At 42.3% G+C, this 24,637-nt stretch overlaps 1 protein-coding gene and 1 long non-coding RNA gene across 3 annotated transcripts in view; one reads left to right on the top strand and one right to left on the bottom strand.

Moving 5' to 3' along the window:
- The first annotated feature begins 981 nt into the window (after window positions 1-981).
- On the top strand, window positions 982-3,224 carry LOC111755854 (uncharacterized). The gene is made up of 3 exons (XR_002790411.2): window positions 982-1,144; window positions 1,225-1,300; window positions 1,630-3,224. It is a non-coding gene; the product is annotated as an uncharacterized LOC111755854 (long non-coding RNA).
- Window positions 3,225-6,330: 3,106 nt separating this feature from the next.
- Window positions 6,331-24,637, bottom strand: part of LOC100725370 (b(0,+)-type amino acid transporter 1-like) — a 28,087-nt gene continuing 9,780 nt past the window's right edge. The window contains exons 10-13 of one of the 2 annotated variants that reach the window (XM_003466682.3): window positions 18,761-18,857; window positions 17,043-17,192; window positions 6,959-7,133; window positions 6,331-6,809 (exon numbers count right to left, since the gene is read on the bottom strand). In XM_003466682.3, the coding sequence (XP_003466730.1) occupies window positions 6,745-6,809; window positions 6,959-7,133; window positions 17,043-17,192; window positions 18,761-18,857 (487 nt within the window). In that variant the 3' untranslated portion in view covers window positions 6,331-6,744. The remainder of the gene's footprint in view (window positions 6,810-6,958; window positions 7,134-17,042; window positions 17,193-18,760; window positions 18,858-24,637) is intronic. The other variant, XM_013149136.2, reaches the window with a different exon arrangement.

Below are 24,637 nucleotides of genomic sequence, written 5' to 3'. Positions count from 1 at the left end.
GAGAGACAGGACTCTGGACATAACCGTCAGGACTGCCTGTGAAACTTCCCAAATCTCCTTGAACAGAAGCGGGCTCAGCATGAGTGGGTGAGATGGGAGCTGCTTTTCCTCTGTGACTGCAACAGAGGAGGCTCCAGTTAGCAGTCCAGTTAGCAGCTGGGACGTAGTATAGTCCGGGCATTCCCTGATTCCAGGATGTGGAGGTTCAGGCCCCTTATCCGTGAGACTCTCTGGTTTTCTTTCTCTCTGTTGGAGCCCTAGGTTGGGTCACTCCCCACTGGGACAAAGGGAGGGGACTGGTCCCAAAGCAGCTGACTGAGGAGGGTCAATGGATCAATGAGACAGCCACTCACAGAATGTCTGAGACTAACTAGATAATTGGATCTAAACCACTGCACCCCACTTTCCTTCTATTTTGTGCAGTGTGTCCAATTGGTGTGTGGTGTTTATAGCCCACACTTGGCCTCCTTTCTTGACCAAGCTCTAGTACAAGAAAAGATCAGCCCTCCTTTCTCAAACTCTAGCTGTCTGCAGTGCTTAAGAAGACACTCCGGGGGGAATATGGTGGCAGGGCAGATGGCCCGGTCCCCATCTGGAAGAAGAGATGGACATGTAGTGTAAAGCATCTCTTGGTTTCAAGGCTAAGATGAGAAAGAAAGCCTGCCGAGGCCCCGACCTGCACTGCTGTAGGTTTCAAACTAGACTTCTTCCCTTCCTGTCTCATAAAGCACAGATAGGAATTCTCCCATCTCTCCAGGAAGCCCGAGTGTGGGATTGACTTCCCTCTTGGCCTCTACTATCTCTGGGATCCATGTTATATATGTGAGTGATTTGGGACCAGCATTTCTAATGGGTCTTTCCTTTCTGGGAATTGGACCCATTTCTGGGAAAGGCCTATATAACCATTCTTATATCCCCAGGAATAATCCCTGTACCACATTTGAAATGTATAAAGCTCCAAGAAGTTTCTTTCCTTTAAGGAGACTAAGATAGCTTGGTGGGAGACAGATTTTACTTGGCTGATTTGGAGCTGCAGGCCAACATCATAAGAGAAGACTGCAAGTGTGTAATTACAAATGAGGAGCCTGTCATCACTCTTGCAAAAGAGCAAAGGGGATCCTGGTGTGGCTTACTCCGGCAGAAGGTGCGTTGTGAACTGTGGTTGGAGGTCTTCACCCGTGGCTGTCAAATCTGCTCACTTGTGTAAAATGTTGTATTGAACAGAATCCTAATGTGGCTTTTGACTTTGACCACTGGGAAGAATGTGATGAGGACAGAGAGGAGGGCCTGTTCCCTGAAGGTGAGATGGGAAGGGCCTGCTGCCTGGGGAGGAGCCTGAGGCCAGGGTGGGAGGGAGCAGGGAGGGAATACCAGCTGATCTGAGGGAATCAGACTCTGCAAAGGGGCTGCTTGGCTAAAAGCCCTTAGAAATTTCCTTCTCTTTGTGGTTGATCTTGGTGCTAAATGCTCCCGTAAGAGTACTTACCAACCCACCCCTTCCTATACCAGTTTTACAGGTATTCTTAGTTCTACATTGGCCAAAATCACGGGGGGGTGGGGGTGGGGTGGGGAGGTGGTTAACTAATGAATCTGTACTTTCACATTTTATGGAACATCTACCTCTTGTAGTTGTAAGTGCTCGAAACCTGTCCTGCAAAGTGGCCGAGGTGACTGAAGACAGTGACAGCAGTGCAGATGACTCCGAGGACAGTGACAGTGAATGAAAATGTGCGTTAAGCCTTGAAGAGCAGCCAGAGGCCTCTGAACATAGTGGACATCGCTGAGTGACTGGGAGAGAAGAAAACAAGCATTCATAGCCAAGGCTTTTTTTCACCTGAAGGATAAGACTCTACTAAGTGTTGGCTGGTGGCACTAGGATGGCTCATGGTGAAAAACTTTCAGTCCACCTAAAAACAAGTTATAAAAGAAGATGCTGGTTGTCAAATGTGGAAGAAGCAAAGAGTGCAGGACTGGTCCAAGCCCAGGCTGGACCGTGTATCCCCCTCGCTGCCTCTCATACACATCGTGACAAGCTCAGCTTTGCTTTAAGTGGCAGAGAGCAAACCGTGACATTCTGGTCTGGAGTCGGCCCACAAGTTTTTTGTCATTTAGACCTACCTTTATGTTTGGTACAATGTTCAAAACCTGTCTTGTGCTTGTAAATGAGGCAGCTGTCTCACAGACGTGGCCATTGACTGAGTAAAAGTACTGACACTTTTCCTGTTCTCCAGGCACTGCTAGCACTGAGAGAAGTGAGTGCACATCTTTTCCCAAGGACATTGTGGGATGGCTTTAGTGAGGCCAGTGAGACCCAGGCTTATTCTACAGGTCAAGCTGTGAGTTGCAGACAGCACTGGGGACTTGCAAAGGGACCTTTTAGAGCCTTCAGTGATACAAACAGCCCTCTACAGCATATGAGCTGCAGTTTCCATGCTGGACTAAGAGGTCTTTTTTGGCAACATACTGGGAACCTGTGCAGTGCCTGCAGATAACCTTCAGAACAGAGGGGGTGATGAGCACCCGTGGTAAGGTTGTAGCACCTGGGATCCTGAGAGTTCTTGGCTGGCACTTAAGGCAGGAATAGCCTGGGGCTGGCCTTTCATCTTTAGATTTCTTCTCAGATTTAAAAAAGTACAAAGCTAGGCACTTGGGGCTGAGGCAGGGAAATCACCAGGTCAAGGCTGACCTGGGCAACTTAACAAGACTTTGCCTCAAAAAGGGATGGGGACATAGTTCAGGGGTACAGTATACCGGAGCTCAACCCCCAGCACCCCACCCCACCCCAAAACAAACCCCTGTGCACTTCCTCAACATCTGTTGGCTTCCTCTAGAAGTGAAACGGAACACTGACAGAACATGACAGGTACGCAACCACTGCAAGACATCTCTTTTTGTCACATCTCAAAAAGTGTGGGTGCTCAGGCTCCTGTACCTCCCAGGTGACAGCCTCTGCTTGAACTGTGGTAAACACATAACCCTGTCCCATGAGCAAGGCTGGGTTCTGCTCTCACTCTGTTTCTTCATTTGTGAAATAAGATGCTGAGCTCATGCACAGCCTCTCTTCTCCATAGGCAGTGCCCAGAGTGGTGCTGGGCAGGGACCTCATCTGGGTGTGTGTGGAGACTCAACAGATGTCAGACCCCTGCGCTCCAGTGAATGGTGTGGCCCAGTCTGGTCAGCTGCAGGAGTGAGTCCTTGCTCCCGAGTGACTTTGATAGGTTGGCATTATCATTGTGGCTTGTGAAGTTGGGTGATTTCAGAGGAAGAAGAGAGTTCTGGTGTTTGCTGGAAAGATTCCTTCTCAGTGGTCACCCTGAAGGTGGGGGCTGGCCATTAGCACGGCTTCCTGTCCTAAGAGCGTTGGCTTCCCATGGGCACCAGCTTGCTGTGCCGGGGCCCAAAGGAATGGCAGTGGCAGGTCCCAGAGTGCTTGCACCTGCTCCCGGTGCTGATGGCAGTGTCACTTACCTCACAGAGGGCACAGTGCTGACTCTGTGGGCCACTGAAGACACTGTAGGCACTGGGGCAGGAGGGCTAGGGATTTAAATTTTGACTTTGTTTTCAGACACTCAAATGTTCTAATATTTAAAGCTCTGAATAGTATATTGTAGGACGTAGAATGTTGGCTATGTAAACAGGGCTTGGTTTTCCATACTGCTGTTAAAGCACATGGGTTGCATGGTGGGAAAATATGTGAAATGCAAGGCAAATACATTAGTGGCTACGCTTCTAAAATTGTTCACATACTCCGTTGTGATGTGAATGACTTCTGAAGCATTTCCTTAATAAAATTTTCATGTTCTCCTAGAAATGTTACGGTTCCCAATAGCTTTCATTGGCATTTTAGTCACCAAAAAGCACAGTGAATTAAATTGTATGCTCTGTATGGCACTCATGGAAAATATAATTTCTACAATGAAAGTGGTTGGGAACTGGTGGTGTGACCCACAAGGAAGCTGGCGCTTGTCACACAGGCTTCCATTGGATCTGGAAGGGTGTTCAGACTTCCTGAGGAGGGCCTTGTTGCTCAGCCTGGTAAAAACCTGCCATGTACATCCCATGTTAAGCAGACAGGTGGCAGTACTTGGAGGTGTGAAAGAGTCAGCACAAAACGAACTTTAAAACATTTTCTTAAAATACTGTCCACTAATCTGTATCTCTTTTGCTTTGTATCTAGATGTCCCTGTATAGGTTTGGCTTTTCAGGGGTGGCTGGATCTAGGGAGTGTGTGGTGCTGGAATTAGGGATGCGATGCTGGGATGAAGCGTGGTCCTCTCTAAGGGTGGGTGGCCTGGATGGAATATGAGGGACAGAAGCGGGCTGCTGCTGCTTCTGTCTCTGCTACTTGCCTTCTGCTGCCTCCCTCCTGCTCTGTGATGCTCCTCTACCATGACACCCTGCCGCAGAGGCAGCCAATCATGGATTGAAACTTCTTCAACTTCTGAGTCAAAATAAACCTTTCATCTTTTAACTCTATTTTGTCTTAGCAATAACTAAAAATAACTACAACAGGTTTTGGTCCTGAAAGTGGGGATATGCTGTGATCGTACCTGCCCATGTGATTCAGGAACCTTTGGAACAGGCTTGCAGGAAGAGTTTACAAAGATTTTGAGATGCTGGCTGTAGAATCATCCCTGGAACGCTTTAAACTACACTTGATTGAAGATGCAAGTCAGAGTTCAGAAGACAAGAATGCTGGTATAAATGTTTGTATAAAGTCCAGGCTTAGGAGGTTTCAGTTAGGAAAAAAGAACTCCTTTGGCATTTGGACTCCAAATTATGAGTGTTGTGCTTTGGTAGAAAATCTGTCTCCATTTGCTCTTCCCCAGAGTCTTTACCTAACCTAAGACTAAGGTTAAGGTCAGTGGACTAATAAATCAGGCAGAAATTTCAAGGCCAGTCTAATGTTGAGGTGGTGGCATGGCTCCTGTTGGGGGATTTTTGCCAGATCATTGTTGAGAATCAAGAGCAGAGAGCCATCAAAATGATTTAAAGTGTTTTGAGTTTGGCCAGAAAGGAAGCTCAGTAAAGATACAGATTGCAAAGATAGAGCACAGGAGAACTTGGTTGCACAGTACAATGAACAAGATGGTCTGAGAACATCACAAGAACCCAACAGGACTTCAGCCTTTGCAGCATCAAATTCACAAAGGTGAAAGACTTTTCTGTGAGAAGAGAACCCCAAAGTACCATATTCCAGAATGTTAGCGGCCTAGAGAATTTGTTTCTTTGGATATGATTTATAGTGCTCAGCAATCCAGGCACTTGACCCCCATGGCCAAGAGGGCAGAAAGCCTGGCTACTCCTCCAGGTGGCAGCAGACTTTGGCATCAACCACAGGGTGCTTGTTTTAGGTGCCTGCAGAATGAAACAGTTGTGGGAAGAGCAAGGCTTCCACCTAGATTTCAGAAGAAGACCGGGGAGGCCAGGCAGTGCGTAAAGGTGTAATTGTGAAGCAGAAGCACAGTAGAGGCCCCATAATGTTGGAGAAGCCAGGAATATGAATAACCTGAGGAAAAGTGCAAGAACTGAGCAGAGCTGGCCCACTGATAATACTATAGGACCAGAGCCACCCAAGTGCTTTGGAATTCACATCTTGCCACAGATTACCCCAGATGCTGGATGTGGGACTATGAAAATTAATGTTTGCCCTACTGGATTTTGTACCTCCTTTGGTCCCATTCCTTTCTATCCCCTTATTTGGAATGGGAATGTTTATTTGTGCCTGTGAATGTTGGAAATATTTAACTTTCTTTTCATTTCTATGGACATTTCAGCTAAGAATATGGCTTCAATCTTGGAGGACACTTTGGACTTGAACTTCTCAGCCATCCTGAAACTGTTAAGACTTTGGCAACTCTCAGACCTGGTCTAAAATGCCTTATGCATAAAGGGACATGGACCTTTCAGGGGCCAATGGTGGAATATTAAGGCTTGTGTATAGATGTTCTGCAATGCATCATACAGTCATAGGTCTGGCTTCAGAGGGGGCTAGATGTAGAGATTCAGGAGAGCCTGCCCTGGTTGTGACTCCACTCATCCTAAGGGCAGATATTCAGGATAGAAGATGAGGGACAGAAAGAGGGCTACTGCTGTTGCCTGTTGCTCTTCTGCCTCCTGCATGCCCCGTGATGCCTTCTGCCATGCCCCAAGCCTCAGAGCCAGCCAATTATGGATTGAAACTTCTATGAACTGTGAACCAAAGACACCTTTCCTCCTTTAAACCTGGAAGTCAGGTATTTTGTCTCAGTAATGGGAAAATGAACTAAGACAATATCAATCAAACAAAAAAATCACCTACTTTATATAAAAGAAAGACCTATAGATCACTGAGTTTAAGAAATACCTTTTATTTTAATTTACATAATTAATTATTTAATTTGCACTGCTGGGGATGGAATTCGGCACAATGCCACAAGCTCTGTACCTCTGAATTATGCCCCAGACATACTCTGTGTTTAAGTAAGTGATGTGCCCTTATTAAATAGTTGCCATCAGAATGCCAGTGGGTTTTGGGCAACCCTGATACTAGCCTTTTGTTAGGTGACTTTCCTATTGATGAGCTTAGCAAACACTTATTACTTATTTTCTCTAAAGCCCCATGCATAAAATTATAGCCATTGAAGAATAACAATTACATAAACATCTGAAAAGTTTTTCACAAAAAAGATGGAGAAATAATCACAAATAGTGCTTATAAAAACAAATTCATCACAGCTTTGATGAGCTAAAGAGACACACTTGTTACTCTGGGACCTTCTCTGGTGGGACAACTTCCATCAGCATCTGTAGGTACATGGTAACTGGCTCTGGAACACAAGTCAGGAAGTCCAGTGAGTACAGTTAGAAAAATGTAGGTAAAAGGCCTCACAGCTGGGCACGATGGAAGGTTGGATGGATGGATGGTTATTTCTGTCTGCCCTTCACTAACCTCAAGCAGCCTCCTGCTGTTACTTACTTGAGATTTTCTGAGCCCATCCAAACTTGCAGTAGACGAAAAGGAAGTAGAATATAAGGCCGCTCAGGATGAACAGCACACAGTAGAGGTACTCCCAGGCGGGATTACTGATGATCGGGGCCAGAACCAAAAACACGGATACAAGAGTCACCAAGATGGGGATGAAAATGGGCACCTGCAAGAGACAGCCAACAGGGGTCATGCTTTAGCCCTTGGTGGTGGTTTTATTTCCTGTAGTTTTTTTCATTAAAGAACAAATCCATAAAAGAGTGTAATGAACTCCAGGTACTACTCTTTCAATTTCAAGAATTTTTGTATTATCTTTCTCCCTGTTTGTTTGATTTTGCCACCAGATCTCACTGTGTAGTTCAGGTTGACCTTGAAATCACTACATGGGCAGATGACCATCAATTTGTGGCCATCCCCCCTGCCTCAGCCTCCCAAATGCTGGGATTATAGGCTATGCCAACACACCCAGATTAAGAATTTTAATGTAATTTTGACAATCACTTGTAATTTTAATGTAACTTTGACAATCATCTACTCTACCTTTTTGTTTTTCCAAGAATATAAAACTACACTAGACATCAGGGTATTTTAACCATTAGCAAATATTTCTCTTAAGTAGTGAAAACTTCTTTCTTTAAACCAGTTTATTCCTTACCCTCTTTTTTTTTTTTTTAAATATTATCACTTGTTGTAGCTTCTATGTGTCCCCCTAAGTCCCTGTGGAATCATAGGCAGGGCCTTTGAAAGGCACCATGATTTGCCTGCTGTTAGGAGTGCAGGCCTGCCTGGAGAGAGGGGTCTTTGTGGGTGAGACTGGGCAGTATCTAACTCCCTCTTTCCTCCTCCCTGGACCATCTCTCTGCTTCCTTTCCTCCACTGTGCCCCTCTGCCATGCCACCCTGCCTTGGAGCCAGCTAACCACTAACTAAAATGTCAGCTGAAGTATAAGTTACAGGGATCAGGTATTGTGTCTCATTGGTGAAGAAACTGATGAACATGTTTCTTATTTGTTGAAGAAATGGGATGGTTTGTCCTATACAGTGTCTAATTCTACCTCAGTGTGATCACTTCCTCAGGGCGTCATTTAACTGACTTGGGACTTTCCTGTATATCAGTACAGAGAGATAGACAGAAACAGAGACAGAGACAGAGACAGAGAGAAGCACGATGCTTGGTAATTGCAGCTGTGCACACTGTTTTTCTAGACAGGGTCTATTCCCCAGGCTGGCCTCCAATTCACCATCATCCTTCCTCTGGCTCCCAGGCTGCTGGGCTTACAGGTGTGCTCCACCAGAACTGGGCTTAGAGATCCGTTTCCTTCTCATTGTCTTGCTAATATCCTTAGAACAATGCTAAATAATAGAAACACAAGAAATTTTTATTCTTGATCTTAGCATGGACCTCTATACTTATAACAACTTTTGCCATGTGTGCAGAGTGCATATGAAGGCCCTTATTAACTCCTGTTTATTTCATTGTTAATGTGTGTTGAATTTTACTTTTCATCTGTGGTGATGACAGGAGTTTTCTGCAAACATATAGTAAGGGAGTGAATTAAACTCATCCATAAATTAGGTTAGTGGAACTTATGATCTTTAGCCAGTCTCACAGCCTGAGCTTGTGACATATTCTTATTTAATGTAACTAGATACCATTTATTAATAATATTATTCATAAGTGAGATTGGCTAATGTTTTCTCTTATATGCTATCTCCATAAGGCTTGGCATCAATGTTATTTTCTGTACAAATAATTTTACTTGTGTTTTTGATAGGACCTCACTATGCGGTTCATGCTGGCCTCAACTCACTGTGTTGCCCAGGCTGGCCTCAAACTCACAGCAAGCCATTTTCCTGGCTCAGCTGGGATTACAGGCAGCCTCAGCCTCCCAAAGGCTGGGATTGTGGGCACACAACACCACACCTGGTCATACAAATAATTTGAAAAATTTTTTTAAAATATAAAAAAGGAGAAAATCCAAAAACTAGAGATATAAACTTCATACATAGGAAGCTTTTTAAAAAATTGGTCCTAAGACTATTATGGGCAACTTTATAAAATTAAATTTGAATTCCTAGATACAATATCAGTTTCTTAGGAAAGCAAAATTTGTGAAGACAGCCCTCTGCAGAATTAGAATCACGGGAAAATTCTAAAATTCACACACTGCCATCATTTTTTCTAGGGCAATTAAAAGGGAAAACTTTCAAATTTGCCAGTCTGGCTGCTGACATTACTCATTCATTGCTGTTTTTCTCTTTTCTAACATGCTAAGCTCCTCTAAGTTCATTCATTCCTTTTTAAATTTGTTGTTCTATCTCTTGCTTTTTGATATCCTGTTTTCTATTTCTTTCATTTTCATTAAAACAAACCTTAAGTGAAATGTTGAAGTTTACATTCTTGGAGTATATGTCTTCTTTTCATTATTGTTCATTTTTAGGAATTTATATACTTTCATTTCCTATTTCTATTCAGACCAAAAAGCATACTTTTTCTAGTGGTCTCTGTTTTGTTCCACCGCAGAGAAGGTAAGTTGTGTGGTTTACAGTGTTTGTGAAGTACCAGGGTTTTCTTTTTGCCATGAAAGATCATCAGTCTTCAGCCAGGTCCGGGGTACACCTGAGGCGTGTGCTGGTGGCAGGGAGGCTGTGACATAAACTCTGAGATCTGCTTTGTGATCATCCCTGGTGCTTCAGCCACTTTTACAAGGAGGTGTTGAAGGAGGTGTTTTCCAAACCGAGATTAGTGTGTGTTTCTTCTCATACATTCTATAATTTCTGCTTAGTAAATAAGCTGTATAATGCAAAGAGGTTTCATAACTTCTCTCTTCAGAGTGAATTTTAGCTTTCACCTTACTTGTCTTTGCCTTTATAAGTTGTACTTTGGGCCTGAGTGCTGGTCTGGTCCTGTTTTCTGTTTTTCATTGACCTGATGATTCTTTGCATGTCAATTGGTTTTTGTTTTTTTTTAAAGAAGATAAAACCAAGGAAAATAAAACAGAATAAAACTAATAAAAATAAACTTGTATAAGTGATGCAGGACTTTAAAGCCTTACAGAAATCAACAATAGTTACCATAATGCCTTTTGATGTCTTCAAAATAGCTGTAGATAACTTTGGACATAGTAAAAATCAAACAAAATAGAATAGAATAGAAACAATAAAACCAAAACAATCAATGTAATGAAAGACTTCAAAACAACCCAACACTAAATCCAAAATTGCTACCATAATATGTCTTGCTATATTTTAAATAGCTGCTCATGCCATCAGACTTAATATAATCAAACAAAATAAAAAAGAACAAAACCCAACTCAACAAAACAGTGAAAATGATGTGGTTTCCAGGCAGGGATCACTTCCTAGTGAGGCCTTGTTCTCTCCCTGCACAGTCCATGAATGATGCTGACACATGGAGAGACGCTTCGGTCTGGCTGACTCCACTCTGGCAGTGGCCTGTGCAGGGTGCTGGTTTCCAGGTGCAGATCACCTCCTGGTGAGACCTGGTTCTCTTTGTCCTTTGTTTTTAGTTTTCCAAAGTTTGTCAATTTGTCTGGAAAACTGTTTTCTCATAATGACTGATTGAACCCAAATAAATCAGTTTATTCATACTGTGGATAAGGTTGGTCTGTGTTCTCTCCTGTTATTTTGTGTTAGATTTCTACACCTAATTGTTTTCTTAGTATCAGTTTGGTGCCCTCAAAGAATGACAGTCTGTAGATAAACACTCCTAAGAACCCATTTCTCTTATTTTAAGTGGGAAAATATTATGCATTATTTGAAAACACAAATTCCCAAAGTGCATCCTCAAATATAGCTAAAAAACAATAAGTAAATATGAGTAACGTAAGTTAATACATATTATGTTAGGAAGTAAACTGATGTGTGTGTGTGCCTGTGTGTGTGTGTGTGTGTTAGTACGGAACCTAGGACATTCACACAAAGTTGCCTTCTAGGTACCTTATATTTTGAGACAGGGTCTTACTAAGTTACTCAGGCTTGTGAACAATTTAAATTATCCTGTCTCTGTTTTCCAGAGTGCTAGGATTATAGGCATGGGTCACCATACCTAATTTAGTGTCCTTAATTAGGAGCTTTTTGACATTCTTTCCTACATTGGCACATACTTTTTATATCATTCTTTCTTCCGTTTTTTTTTCTTTTTTGTCTTTTTCTTTTTTATTGGTACCAGGGATCAAACTCACGACTGCCTGCTTGCAAGGCAGACGCTTATGCTGCTGAGCTAAATCCCCTTCCTTCCGTTTTTGTTGCATGCTATTGACATATCATTCTGTCACCAACACTTCGTCTTAACCCTGTAGCTAATAGACTCACCTTATGCCAATAACTTCACGGTTTCTGAAGCTCATTCTACACTTGATTATTATGGAAATGCACATATGATAATATGTACCTTTATTCCTTTCATCCTACTAATTGTATTGATCAAGGTCAGCTTGACTGGGTATACAGACATTGGCTTGGCTTCCTGTGGGCAGCCAATGTGAGCAGGGAGACCTGCCTCTGCCTGCTGGCTACCACCATAAAAAGGTTTGCTTCATGCAGTTAGCCAGCATGGGGAGCGGGACCCACAGATTTACCTGTGTTTTCTAGCCATTGCTATCAGAAAGCTTGCTTCCTGCAGGCAGCCAATGTAAGCAGAGAAACACAGCCAGGTAAGTCCTGTGCACCCACAGGTCACCACTGGCAACCCTAGCTTTCTTTGGGCAGCCATTGCCCACTGGGAGAATCAGACAAACATGCCCTTGTGTGCCTTCCATCATCATGGGAGTTTCAGTGTAGACACACAGGCTGAGAAAAGCAGCCCCACCACCATGCACCCCTGGGCATCAGGGAAGCTCCAGTGTCGCTGTATGGGTCTAGAGAAGCCCATCCCATACCCTGCTAATTCCTTGGACACTTGAGGCCAGAGAAACCCAGGTGCCTGTCCCATTCCCCTACACTGCAGAAGGGCAACCAATGTGGGAAGTGCCTGGGACCCCACAACCAGCTTGTTGGGAGGCACCCAGGACAATGTCAAGATGAAAGAGTAAAAGGCAACCCCAGACCTCCTGCCCATACCGAACAAGTTTTGGAGATACAGTCATGGAAAAACATGGAAGTCACATACCTGAAGTCTCCGAGAGGATAGCAACTCTAGTAAAGAAACAACTTCATGAGATTGTAAAAGTAATCAGATCAGATGTGCAGCCTGCTAACAGACTGGAACAGACAGACCCCAGCCTCTCCCCATGGGTAAGCACCATTCACAGACTAGGGGTAGAGAGAACAAAGCTGCACCAGCAAACAAGCCCAGTCTGGGAACTAGCACCATGTGTGGACCACCAGGCCACTGCTAGACTGGAATAGACAGACTCCACCTTCTCCCCATTAGTCAGCACCTTTCATGAACTAGGGGGTAGAGAAAATAAAGCCATACCAGCAAGCAGACCCAGTCTGGGAACCAGCGCCATGGCAGGCCACTGCTAGACTGAAATAGCCAGACCCCAGCCCCTTCTGGTGTATGGGTTGACAAATAAAAAGTATCAACCCTCCCATCCCCCCACCCCAACATAAGCAACAGGCTTATCTGAAGAAACACAGGCTGTGATGATAGCTATGAAGATGAAATGCAATTGGATGCCTCTGGTGCTTAGGTGTTCTACTAACACTACAGGTCTATGGCCAGTGGTCTGATCATAGGTTCAGAGGATAGTGGTACACAGTCTGACATCTAGGGGAGATCTCCTTCTGAGGGTTGCAGCAATTGTTGATTTTCTATGGTTTTATTTTGGAAGTCCTATATTGTTTCCATTGTTTTTTGGAGTTGGGTTTTATTTTCTCCTGTTTTATTTGATTATGTCAAATCTGATAGCAGGAGCAGCTATTTCAAAGATAGTAACATATATTATGGTAGCAATTTTGGATTTACTATAGGCTTGTTTTGAAGTCCTTATTGCATTTATTGTTTTGTTTTTGTTTCTATTCTATTCTGTTCTGCTTGATTTTTCTTACCTTCAAAGTTATCTGTAGCTATTTGAAGACATCAAAAGGCATTATAGTAACTATTGTTGATTTTGTAATGTTTTGAAGTCCTATGTCTCTCACACTGGTTTGTTTTGATTGGTTTTATTCCATTTTATCCTCTTTAAAATAAAAAAGTAATCAAATCAGAAATAATGTCTCAGGTAAAAGAAATAACAAGCATAATGAAAAAATTGCTGAGTGTATCTAAAGAAGACACAGATTAAAAAAGAGGAGCACAGGAAAATGATAAAAACCTTGAATGAACAACATACAAAGGAATTACAATGCATGAAACAGAGTCAAAGATATATGCAGGAAGTGAAAAAGTTGATCAAAAGCTGGGAAAACTGCTTGAAAGAGACTGAAGATAGACTTTTGGACCCTGAAGACAGGATCTTAGCTAGCAATCAGGAAAGGAAAAATCTGCTAAAAATAGCAAAGAACCAGGAAATAACAATTTTATACTGCAAGATGACACAAAGAAAAGTAAGTTAAGTGCGATAGGTATCAGTTAATAAGCAAGGGTCAATACAAATGAAATGAAAGGCTATTTACAGAAGTAATAGCAGAAAACTTCCCAAACATGGGAAAAGGATCTGGCATACAGATAAGTGAGGCATATAGAACTCCAGCTAGCCATAACCAAAGTAAATCTACACCCAGACACATAACAATCAAGATCCCAGAAATTAAGCACTAGAACAAAATATTAAAAGCTGTTAGAAAAAAGAAACAGATCGCCTAAAAGGAAAACCAATAAGAATCACAGCAGACTTGTCAACACAAACCATCAAGTCAAAAAGAGTTTGGAGTGAAGTGTTTCAAATCTTGAAAGAAAACAACCTCCAACCCAGATTAATGTACCCTGAAAACTATCTTTCAGAAGTGATGGAAAAATAAGATACTTCCATGATGAAGAACAACTGAAGGAATTCATGACCACCAAACCAACACTACAAAGAGTGCTAAAGGACATTCTAGAGATAGATAAAGATGACCCCGGTTCCCAGGAACATGAGCAGAGGAGGACTGCCAATTGAATAAAGGAGAAAAGTGGAGGGCCACCAGCAGAAGGAAAGCATGGGCAGAGACGAATCAAGGCATGCCACTTGTAACCATTAATGTATATGGCCTCAATTCACCAATAAAAAGACACACAAGGAGAGTGGATCAAGAAACAAGATCCATCAATATACTGTATTCAGTAAACACATTTAACTCAAAAGAATATTCACAGACTGAAAATCAAAGGAGAGAAAACAATTGTGCCATGTGACAAGAGACCATCAACCATCACAGAATGAATAAGAAAGATACGGTATGTTCATACAACGGAAAGCTACCCCATTATAAAGTAGGGTAATCTCAATGCTCTTGTAGGTAAATGGATCCAACTGGAGATGACGTTCATGGGCAAAATGGTTTGAACTCATACACGTGAACCCTAGCACAAGAAACAAACCGAGTTAGTGGGACCCAAAAAGCACAATAGATATTTTAAAACTGATAGGGAAGGAAATACCTAGGAGAGGAAGGTGGTGATCACTGTTAACTTATCATCTTGTCTTGAACTCTTGTATTATTTTCATAATTTTGTTAGGTTTGGTTTTATTCTTTCATGTTTTGTTAGATTTTACTGTGTCTGATGGTACATGCAGCTATTTTGAAGATAACAGGATATATTATGGTAACCATTGTTCATTTCCTATTATCTTGTTTTGGAGTTTTATAATGCTTTCATTCTTTTGTTTAATTGGTTTTAATCTGTTTTGCTTTGTTTGATTTTTTTATGTGGAATAGTATGAACAGCAGGTTGAAAAAAACAAGAGACAGTATGGTAGCCATTGTTGATTTCCTATTGTCTTGTTTCAAAGTCTCACAATGCTTCATTTTTTTGTTTTGGTTGGTTTTATACTATTTTGTTTTCTTTGATTTTATTGTATATGAAGGTATGGACAACTATTTGAAAGAAAACAACAGTTGGTCTTAGCCAAAAGGCCAAGAAGTGACTTTCAAAGAAAACAGGAGACATAGCCACTATTGATTTCCTGTTGTCTTGTTTTGAAGTCCTGAATTGCTTGCATTGTTCTACTCTCATTTGCTTTCTGCTGTTGTTTTTCTTTTTGTTTTGTTTTGTTCTCTTTAAAATAGAAAAATATTGACTTACTTTTTCTTTCTTTTGAGTATCTGGCATATATTGCTCCATTGTTTTCAATTTCATTGGCATGAAATATTGATAAGAAAACATCTGACACTAGGATTCTTCTTCTTCTTCTTCTTTGTAAGTGAACTGGGAATGGCGGTGGAACAGGAAAGCGGGAGTGGGTGCCCAAGGAGGTTTGCACACCGAGTCATTCTGTCAGCCTGCACTTCCTGGCCTGTCTGCCAGGTGCACTGTGGGCCTCTCACTGTGTCCGTGGAGGGTGGAGCCCTCCCTCCACTCATTCCTTCTCCCTCCGGAAATACTCTTGATCTGTAATTTGTGGAATTCTCGAGAACTGATGTCACTCTCCTCTTCTTCACGGACTCACTGTGCAGGTACTACAGCCTCCTTTTTCTGTTTCCTCTACTTATTCTCCTCGAATCCCTTCACTTCACTTTCACGTGTTTTCATTTCCCATTCCAGCCCTCTTTCCTGGAACGCTTCCTTGCTCTTGTGCTCCTTTTTGCTGATGGTTGTGGAACAGTTCTGTTTCCTAAACTGTTTTGAACGTGGCGCAGCCTCTCTGTGCTCCCCGCTCCCTACGGGAGATGTGTGTCCCCAGCTCCGTTTCCTGGGTCCCAGTGTGCTTCCACTTTCCGAGTGGTTTCTGTGCCCAGCACTGTTTGTAGTGGTTCTGGAAGTGTTTGCATCCTGGCCAGGAGCGTTTGCAGGGAACTTCCGGGACACCTGGGGACTGAGGCAGCCCTGCTGCCTGCTTCCCACTTCCAGGCCTCGGGTCTTCTGGGAACCCGCCCAGTGCGCCCCCCACTGGGGCCTGTGGTGCTTCCATGCAGATTGTGGGCTTTGTGGCAACACAGCATTTCTTTCTTTTGTGTTGAAGATGTTGGCTGTGGGGTTTTCCTTTGGCTCTGTTATTGATTCTGTTTCATTTAATGGGGGATTTTATGAAAATTTAAAATGTATACAGCCACCATCCATGCTCTTGCCAGCTGAATGAGCTGAGTAAGGAGGCATTGTCAAAGTCCAAGCAAGATACCCATTTCCTCAGCTGAGTCCAAGAACATGATAGAGGTCCAGAGACAGTGTAATTAAATCTGTAATTAGACAGATTTCTAAAACAAAAGCTAAAGCTAAGCCAGGCCTGCAGATACACATCTGTAATGTCAGCACTCTGAGAGGCTGAGGCATGAGGATTATAAAACTTGAGCCCAGTCTGGGCAATTTACAACTTAGTGAGATCTTACTGAAGAAGAAGAAAGAGGAGGAGGAGGAGGAGGAGGAGGAGGAGGAGGAGGAGGAGGAGGAAGGGGAAGAGCAGGAGGAGCAGGAGGAGCAGGAGGAGCAGGAGAAAGAAGGAGGAAAAGAAGAAAGGAGAAAAACAGACTGAGGGTATAGCTCAATGCAAAAGCTCTGAATTTCCTAAAGTTGAAGACGATGTTCTTATTCTTCTCCTGATCATTTGCATAATTTTTTCTTATATTTGTGCCCTGCTTCCCTAAGAACTAAATAGCACTGTAGTTTGGGGTTGTTCAGTCAACATAAACAAAACAAAATACATGCTGCTTCATCTTCGTTGGGATAGAGATCCCATTAGCCATTTAGGGAGTGGGAAGGAGCTTGAAAAAGGTTGGGAACTTAGGAATCGGTCCAAAGCCAGAGTTTGGGAGACCTCCTCAGTTCATGGAAAGTGTCATAGTTATCCTTGATAGCTTAGTAAAATAAATGACTTGATAGTTATTAGATCATAAACTATGGTATAAAATGCAGCATATACTCCTGTCTAAAAGAGGATGCTTAAAAACAGAGTAGAGTCAGGTAGGAAGGAGCAAGCTTGTTTTCAGTCTAGTCACCTGAGCTGCTCATGACATTTGGGCATGAAACTTACCTTGATAGGCCTTCCCTGGTTTTTCTTTGTAAACCTCATCACAACAAGTCCTACAATGGTCATCCCATAAAATAACCATGCAGCAAAACTGAAATAATTCACCAAACTGTTTATGTCACCAGGGATGATATAAATCGTTGCTATCACACCCTAATGGAAAGAAGGACAAATTCTCAAGTCATGCATGCATAAATACATTCTTCTTATTACCTCATAGAAGTCTGAAGGAGCAGCTTTTTCTATGGAAAAACTGATCAGCATGAAAGAAGCTTCCCCTGATTCCCACTGCAGTTGGGGTTGAACGTGACTTTGGCGGTGATAGCTGTTCTCTGTGAACCTTGCTGGGTAGATCCTGATTAATTTTTAAGTCTTTGAAGTTGAGATTTTAAGCAAGAAAAATACTAGACAAAATCTGTGCATGTATGGTATCAGCTTCATGATGATGGATTTAAATTGAAGAGAGTCTTGATTGTGGGCAAAAACCCTACACTATTAAACCTGGTTTTAATCTTGACTGCATTGGCCACTTGGGCCTTTACTTGTGTCCTTGTCCACTGGATAAGATTCCCTATCCCTATCAGGATATGCGAAAGGCATGTTCTCTTCTGGGGATAGGGCACAGTGGAGCAGCCCACACTAGGAATGTGTAAGGTGTCTCTATGCCCAGAACAGTTGCATATGACCAAGACAATTTGCCCCTGGGAACCTTCCCTTAACGATGCCCAAGATCACAGGACGTGTAAGTTATTAGACCGTAATGAAAGACTGATATTAGCAACACTTTGTAAAGTACCTTGTTCTTTTCCCCCCATACATTATACATAGCTTATTTCCAGGGACTCAGAACAAACAAATGGACATACGAAAGAAGTAGAGTGCTAGGATGGGTGAAAGGGTAACGGTTAGTAGGAAAAAAGGAAATAATGCAAGCCAGTTATACTATTAGTATTTGTTAGTTCATTAAAAAGAAAACTTTGTTCTAATACTGATTGGAGATATTTTTATGTCCATGTCTGGTAGCCTGAGCAACTACCTTAAAATGTAATGAATTAAATATTGTTATTCTCCTATTATTTTGTTATGAAAAATTTTTTAAACATTTTTCTATAAAAAAAGAAAAGAAAAAAGTAGAGTGGTACCAACGTGGGGATTTCAATAGTATCTTTCATAAGTAAATTCCGAAAAAGGAACAAAAGTAGAACAAATTCAATTGTCTTGGGAATTCTTTTTATATTTCACATCAAGGAATAAGGGAACCTGGCTCCTTCTAAGATAGGAGACTAGGCCATGGTAAGGCAAATGAACAAGTGGGAGTGACCGTCAGTCACAGGGACCTGACTGTGGTATCCCAGAAGCATTCACAGAGCCCGCATGGGGTGGCCCTAAGGTAAGCAATGGGTGGGAAAGATGGCGGCCATTAATCTCTCAGACTCCCTGAGCTTTTACCTGGCTCACACTTGCTCTGCAGAGCACGCTTCTTTCCCTACCTTTGATCTCAACCTCAGCACCTTCAATGAACTTTTTTAAACATTTATGTTCTTTGTCCCTTCCAGTTCTTTGAATAGGGTAATAAGAGCCTGGACAGGACTGCTGGTCACAACACCCCAGAACACAGTGAAAACCACTGGGAGAAGAATTAGCAAGAGAGGACTTGTTCGTCCCTGGACCTGAGGGCCCTCTGCCTGTGGCACAGGCGTTGTGGTGCGGTTCCTACTTACATAGAAGATGATGGCTGGTGCAGGTGTGAGGCGCCTGACGCTGATGTAAGAGAGCACTCTAAGCATGTGCCCTTCCCGGCCTGCGACGTAAATTATTCTGAAAGAAGAATCACACAGAGGAGCTGAGGAAGTGTGACCTGAGTGTCACCCAGGGCTCACAGGGAAGGGAACTGAGTGCTGACTGGTCATCTTTGGGTGACTCTGTACCCTGGTGGTCGATCAGTGAGTTTTGGAAGGGTGAGGGGGTTGTGCATCCCAGTACAGTGGACCCTCCAACACAGTGACAGATGGACATGGTTCAGGGAGGCCTATCTAGATGAGTTACTGTTACAGAGATCCAGAAGCTGGTCTGCAGGTACCCAGGGGTAACTAAAAGCAAGATAAAGCTTGATGTCTCTGCCTTCATTTTCTTACTTTCAAACTTTGGCTCAGGTCCTGGCGCAGCTCTGCACATAGGTATGCTGTGCCAACCACTCAGCTGGTGTCTGTGTCACAAGATCTAGTTACCTAACCTGTCTCATCTCCTTCAAGGCTGAGGACACCAAGCCAAAAGTAACTCAGGTAATTTCGAAGGGACATCTAGTTACCAGCTTTTAAAATGTACAGTTCCAGATCCTCTGGGGACTGCCTAGATGTTCTGAGTCGCTGTCCTAAGGCTGGAGCCACCTTGGACTCTGGGAGAAGCAGAGCCTCACAGACCACCCCTTGGTGAGGTCCCTCCCCAAGCAGGAGCAGTTACCCCATGACAGGAACTGCGGCTGCCTCTGCAGCAGAATCTGTCCTCTCACGGATGGGAACTGAACAGCTGCCTCAAGCGATGCTGGCTCCCTGACCTCCCAGAAACTGTCCTGAGATGCCATCAACAAAACTGCCACTTGACGAGGGCCACCGAGGCAGCCAGCTATGCAACCCCATCCCTTGCCTTTTTTCTCCTTTCCTGTAAAACCCTAAATTCTGTCAGCCCCTCAATGACTGTGCTTCCCAGCATGGCCATAATGATTAAACCCCCTTCCTCCCCTTCACATATCATGGACATATGATGGACATCCAATGGTGTCTGCTGGGTCCCTGTGAGCTGTGGCTTTTGCCAGAGCAAAACCCTACCTTATCCTTGAATGCCAACATACTTTACTGTATTTTCCTTAACCTGCCTTCTGAAAAGCAACTCCTTCTGAGTGCAGTGTATTTTTCTATCGTGGACTCCAGTGGTTTCCAGTGAGAAATGGAGAGTAAGTCTCACAGCCACCTAAAACTGTGCTGGTTTTGTCAGTAGTCTTGAGTGCTGTTTCATCAAGTGGAATTCCAGGCTGAAAGTATCGTGTCCCTCAGCACTTTAATAATACTGCTCCTCATGAAATATCTTCTGTTTTCCTTGTCCTAATCCTGTAATCTCTTAAATTCTGTAGCTCTTCAGATTGTCTTTATTCCCTCCCATTAAACTGTCTTCAGCTGAGTATGCTTGGTCTTGTATACAGCAGGGGAGTGTGGGCTCACAATGTTTTTTAATTTTGCAGAACTCTCTCCTGTCTGTGTTGATCCCTGATGCTGGGGGTTCTTTGTGTCTTCTCACACCTTCCCATCCACGTTTCTAGCTCTCCATGCCTCATGTGCAACTCTAGCTTCCAACTTACTTTTGTTTGTGTGCAATTAAATTCCTAATCATGGTAACTTTTTAAAAAAGAAATTCTACTTATTTCCTTCCTCTCAATAATGCTTTAAACATAATCTTTCAGATACATGAAATGGCAGCAGTGTTGACTAAGTGGTAATACTTGTTTTTATTTGCTAATTCATTCTCATGTGATTTACTTATTTTTATTTATTTATTTTTGAGACAAGGTCTTGCTGTGTAATTCATGTTGCCACTGAACTTACTATGTAGCCAGGTGAAACTCCCATACCTTATCCAATATATTTTACTTATAAATGCATATATCATGCCCAGCTTTACTTTTAAAATACTATTTATATATTGGTACTTTCGATTGACCCTAAGACTTTTACATTGAAGTACAACCCCAGGTCCCTAGGCTTTTTTGCTTTTTCATACTGGGTCTCACCGAATTGTTAAGTTGCCCAGGCTGGGCTAGAACTTGCAATCTTTTTGCCTCAGTAACCATTCTGGGCCCAGTTGTCAGGATTCTATAGGCTTGGATTTTCCAAGTTAATGATCATCAAGGTTTGCTTCTACCAACTGCCTAAGGAACTGCAGTCCATTAGCCCTAAGTCAGTATACTCTTCTCTTTTCTCTTTCTTTGCTTTTCTTTCTTGCTTTCTTTCTTTCGTTCTCTTTCTTTCTTTCTTTCTTTCATTTTTTTTGAGACAAGGCATTACTATGTAGTTCAGGTTGCCCTTGAACTCATTAGCTCAGGTTGGCCTCAAATTTGCAATGATTCTATAGGCTTGGATGACCTCTGGAGTGCTAAGATTACAGGCATGTGCCACCATGCCTGGCTACATTAGTTTCTTACATAACTCTAGGACTCAAAGCAGGTATTATCATTGGAAAGATTTTTAATTTTTTATTACTACATGTTTCCAATACATAATGATAACATTCATTGTAGAGAGTTAATACATATACAGTACCTGATATACATTAATTCTTTTTAAAATTCTTCCCTTCTCTTTGATACTGGAGTTTTAAGGCAAAGAAAGTTCCAGGTCAGCCTGGACTACATCATGAAACTGTGTTTCTAAAAGTTCAAATAAGTTAATAGATAAAATGCATATAGAAATGCAAATAATCTACAATAAATTGTTGAGAGGGGATGCTGGACTGGAACCAGGACCTCATCCATTACAGGAAAGTACATTTCCACTGCTATACATTCACAGCCTGAGATGGCTTTGAAAAGGGATAAAGTTGAGGGGGTAGCACTAACTGTACTCTGACATCACTTTAGAAGAATAAATTCCTGGTGCACATTTTCTTGCTTTGAAGTGAAAAATCTGTGGCAGCTTTACTCAGAAACGCATCACTCAGAAGCCTGGACAGTGGGCGAGGACCTGTTCAGTGATTATGGAAATGACCCCCTCCTGGAAGGGAGGAGTTAGTTAGAGTGTGCTGCCTGGTAAAGGGAATACAGCACAGCTGTGGACTCTTCACCAGCCTGCTTTACACTGGCAAACTACACCTGTTGATGTAATGTTTTACCGGAATAGACCATGACTGGGGTTTTTTGTTCTATTTGTTTTTGGTATTTAAGAACTGCCTCCATGGCCACATTTAGTTACATTCTCAGCTTTTAACTTTTTTTTATTTTGAGACAGGTCTTTGCTAAGTCACTAAGTGCTCCAAGTTGGGATTCATCTGTCTCAGCCTCCCAGAATGTTGCTGAGGTTACAAGCATATGCAACCATAGCCAGCTGGCTGTTCATCTTTTGTGCTAGAAATTTGAGACCAAGGACACCCCATTAAGGACTCCTCCCGTCACTCAGGAGATTTTCCTGTTCCCCATTCCACCATTCCTATTTCCCATTTCTTTTCACCAACAAATGCTCCTACCCTTAACCTCTGTTGTTACTTAAAATTCATTCTTCAACTTCCACAGACACACATTCTTGTCTGTGGGTCAGATGAAACATTGGCATTTTGCCCATCCCAGAGAACATACATAAAAGTCATGCCCTGGTTTAAGTGTTCTTGGCAACAGTCTTCCTTGGGAGACCGAACCCAAGGAAAGAACTGACTTCTGGGTGAAATCAGAATGAGCTGTTTTCAAGTATTTCACTTAAGGGACTAAAATACATTTAGCCTAAAGAAATATCTTGAAGTTTCTCTCTCCCCTTCTAGGTCTAGCTATCATTTATGTGTATCTGAGAGAAAAATACATTGAAAATAAACTTTAAACTTTTATTGTATACTTTTTTTCATCTTTTGAACACATGGTGTCACTATGCAGTTCAGGCTGGCCTTGAGCTCACTTTGTAGCCCATGCTGGTCTCAAACTCACACCAATCCTCCTGCCTCAGCCTCCCAAGTGCTGAGATTACAGGCATGAGTCACCATGCATGGCTTATTGTGTACTTATAAAATCCATGTAATGATTTTGGGGGTTTTTAGACAGCTAGAATTTTGATCTTTACCTTTTAGAACTTTAAAGAGAGTTGTTACTCTGTCAGCTATTTAAAAGCTCTTACAGCAGCTGTGACTCATAAAGCAGAGGAAACACCTCCCCAGTACCTTCTTGTGAATCCATATTTATGCCAAAGTTAATGAAATGTTGACCAGAGAGGCAGCTGGATTCTTTTCCAGAAACAGATGTCTGATTGTATGGACCAGTAAAACCTGAGAGAGCAACTATGGGGTCATGGCCAACGCTATTCTCTGAAAGGTACCCAAAGATTTCTGAATGGAAACAGGCTCTCAACTGGAAAGTTAATTTTCTCTCTCTACTAGTAAGTTAGAAACTTCCAAATTTTCTTCAACTTGTTGGGAATTACCTTAGAACTACCTTGCCCTTAGATAGTTTGAAACAACTGTTTGCCTTTCACAGAAGAAATCAGCTGTCAGGGGCAACAATTTACATTTGTGCTTTTCATATACCAACTAAGAGTACTAAAGAGATTTTTGTGAACCCTTATTGCTTTTATGTGTGTGTAGAAGACTGAAATGCACCTTTATTAAGATGTGAATTGTGATTGCTAGGTGATGGATACAAGTTTAATTTTCAGCTTTAGCGATATAAATTTTTTAAATATAGGCTTGCTGCTAAAACTGGCTGCCTAGGTGATTCCATAGATAAGAAGAAAGTCTTGCAGACTTCTTGCTTACTGCCCAGGGTAAGATTTTTCTGCAAGTCATTTCTACCTGTCCCTGGAGAAGATCTCCTTTGCAGGCTGACAAGTGGTCCAACTACTTCTGACTCACATTTTGGTACTTTCTCTCTTTCAAAGAACTAGAAAACAATGTTTTAGTGCTAAGCAATGCTTCCTTCTTTAAACATGAGAGATAACAGATTAATTTTAAGTTGTACTTATATAAAACACCTACAGGAGTAAGTACCTGAGCGGCCTGGAAAGATGAAATTATGTACCAGTACAAGGGTGGCTAGCCTGGGTAAATTTTGTCTTCTGGTCTCACTCCAGATAGAATCCACCTACCCTATAGTGATAGATGTTTTGAGAGCATAAGAAATCAAACAGAAATTAAGGAGACATCCAATTCTTTTTGTATTTCAGAATGGGGAACTCAGTGTCTACTACTGGTATGCATAAAGGTACACTTACATGAGCGTGACTTAACACAGACAACCATGCACGCATTACAAAAGTTTTAACAGCACACAAGAAAATAAACCTTAGTAACCGTCAATATATATGGGCCAAACAGTCGAGATGCTTACTTGCTATTGTTGCTGATATCAACTGTGCATGCTTTCTTTGCTCCAGGAATCTGACTGGCAAAAATAACTTCACCCTGCCAACCCTAAAGTATTAACCTTTGGCTATTTTAGGGAAAGTTTGGTGAGTCTGTGTATGTATGAGCACGAGAAGATGTCTGAGAATAGCACTAAGTAAAGCAATGCAGCATAAAGGTTACTGTGGGAGACAGCTCCAGTCTCTCCCTTTGAATCCAAAACAATTACTGTGACTTTGAATATTTGGAGACTCATTTCCTTATACTGATATGTAAAAAGGTGGCTAGGGTATTTCCTTCTCCTCAATTAACTCTGAGCATGGCAAACAAGGCTAGCCCAGGTGCTAACGTGCAGCCATCACAGATGTGAGAGACACCTCCAGTGACTCCCTTTGGATCCAAAACAATTGCTGTGACTTTGATTACTTGGGGACTTATTTCCTTACACTGATCTGTGAAAGGCTGGCTAGGATATTTCTTTCTCTCTTCAGTTGGCTCTAAGCATTGCAAATAAG

Source organism: Cavia porcellus, unplaced genomic scaffold, assembly GCF_034190915.1.
Source record: "Cavia porcellus strain 051 isolate PalLab524CR breed Dunkin Hartley unplaced genomic scaffold, mCavPor4.1 scaffold_7, whole genome shotgun sequence".
Taxonomy (NCBI): Eukaryota; Metazoa; Chordata; class Mammalia; order Rodentia; family Caviidae; genus Cavia; species Cavia porcellus.
The sequence above is the reverse complement of the archived record's forward strand: the minus strand, read 5'-3'. Positions and strand labels throughout refer to the sequence as shown.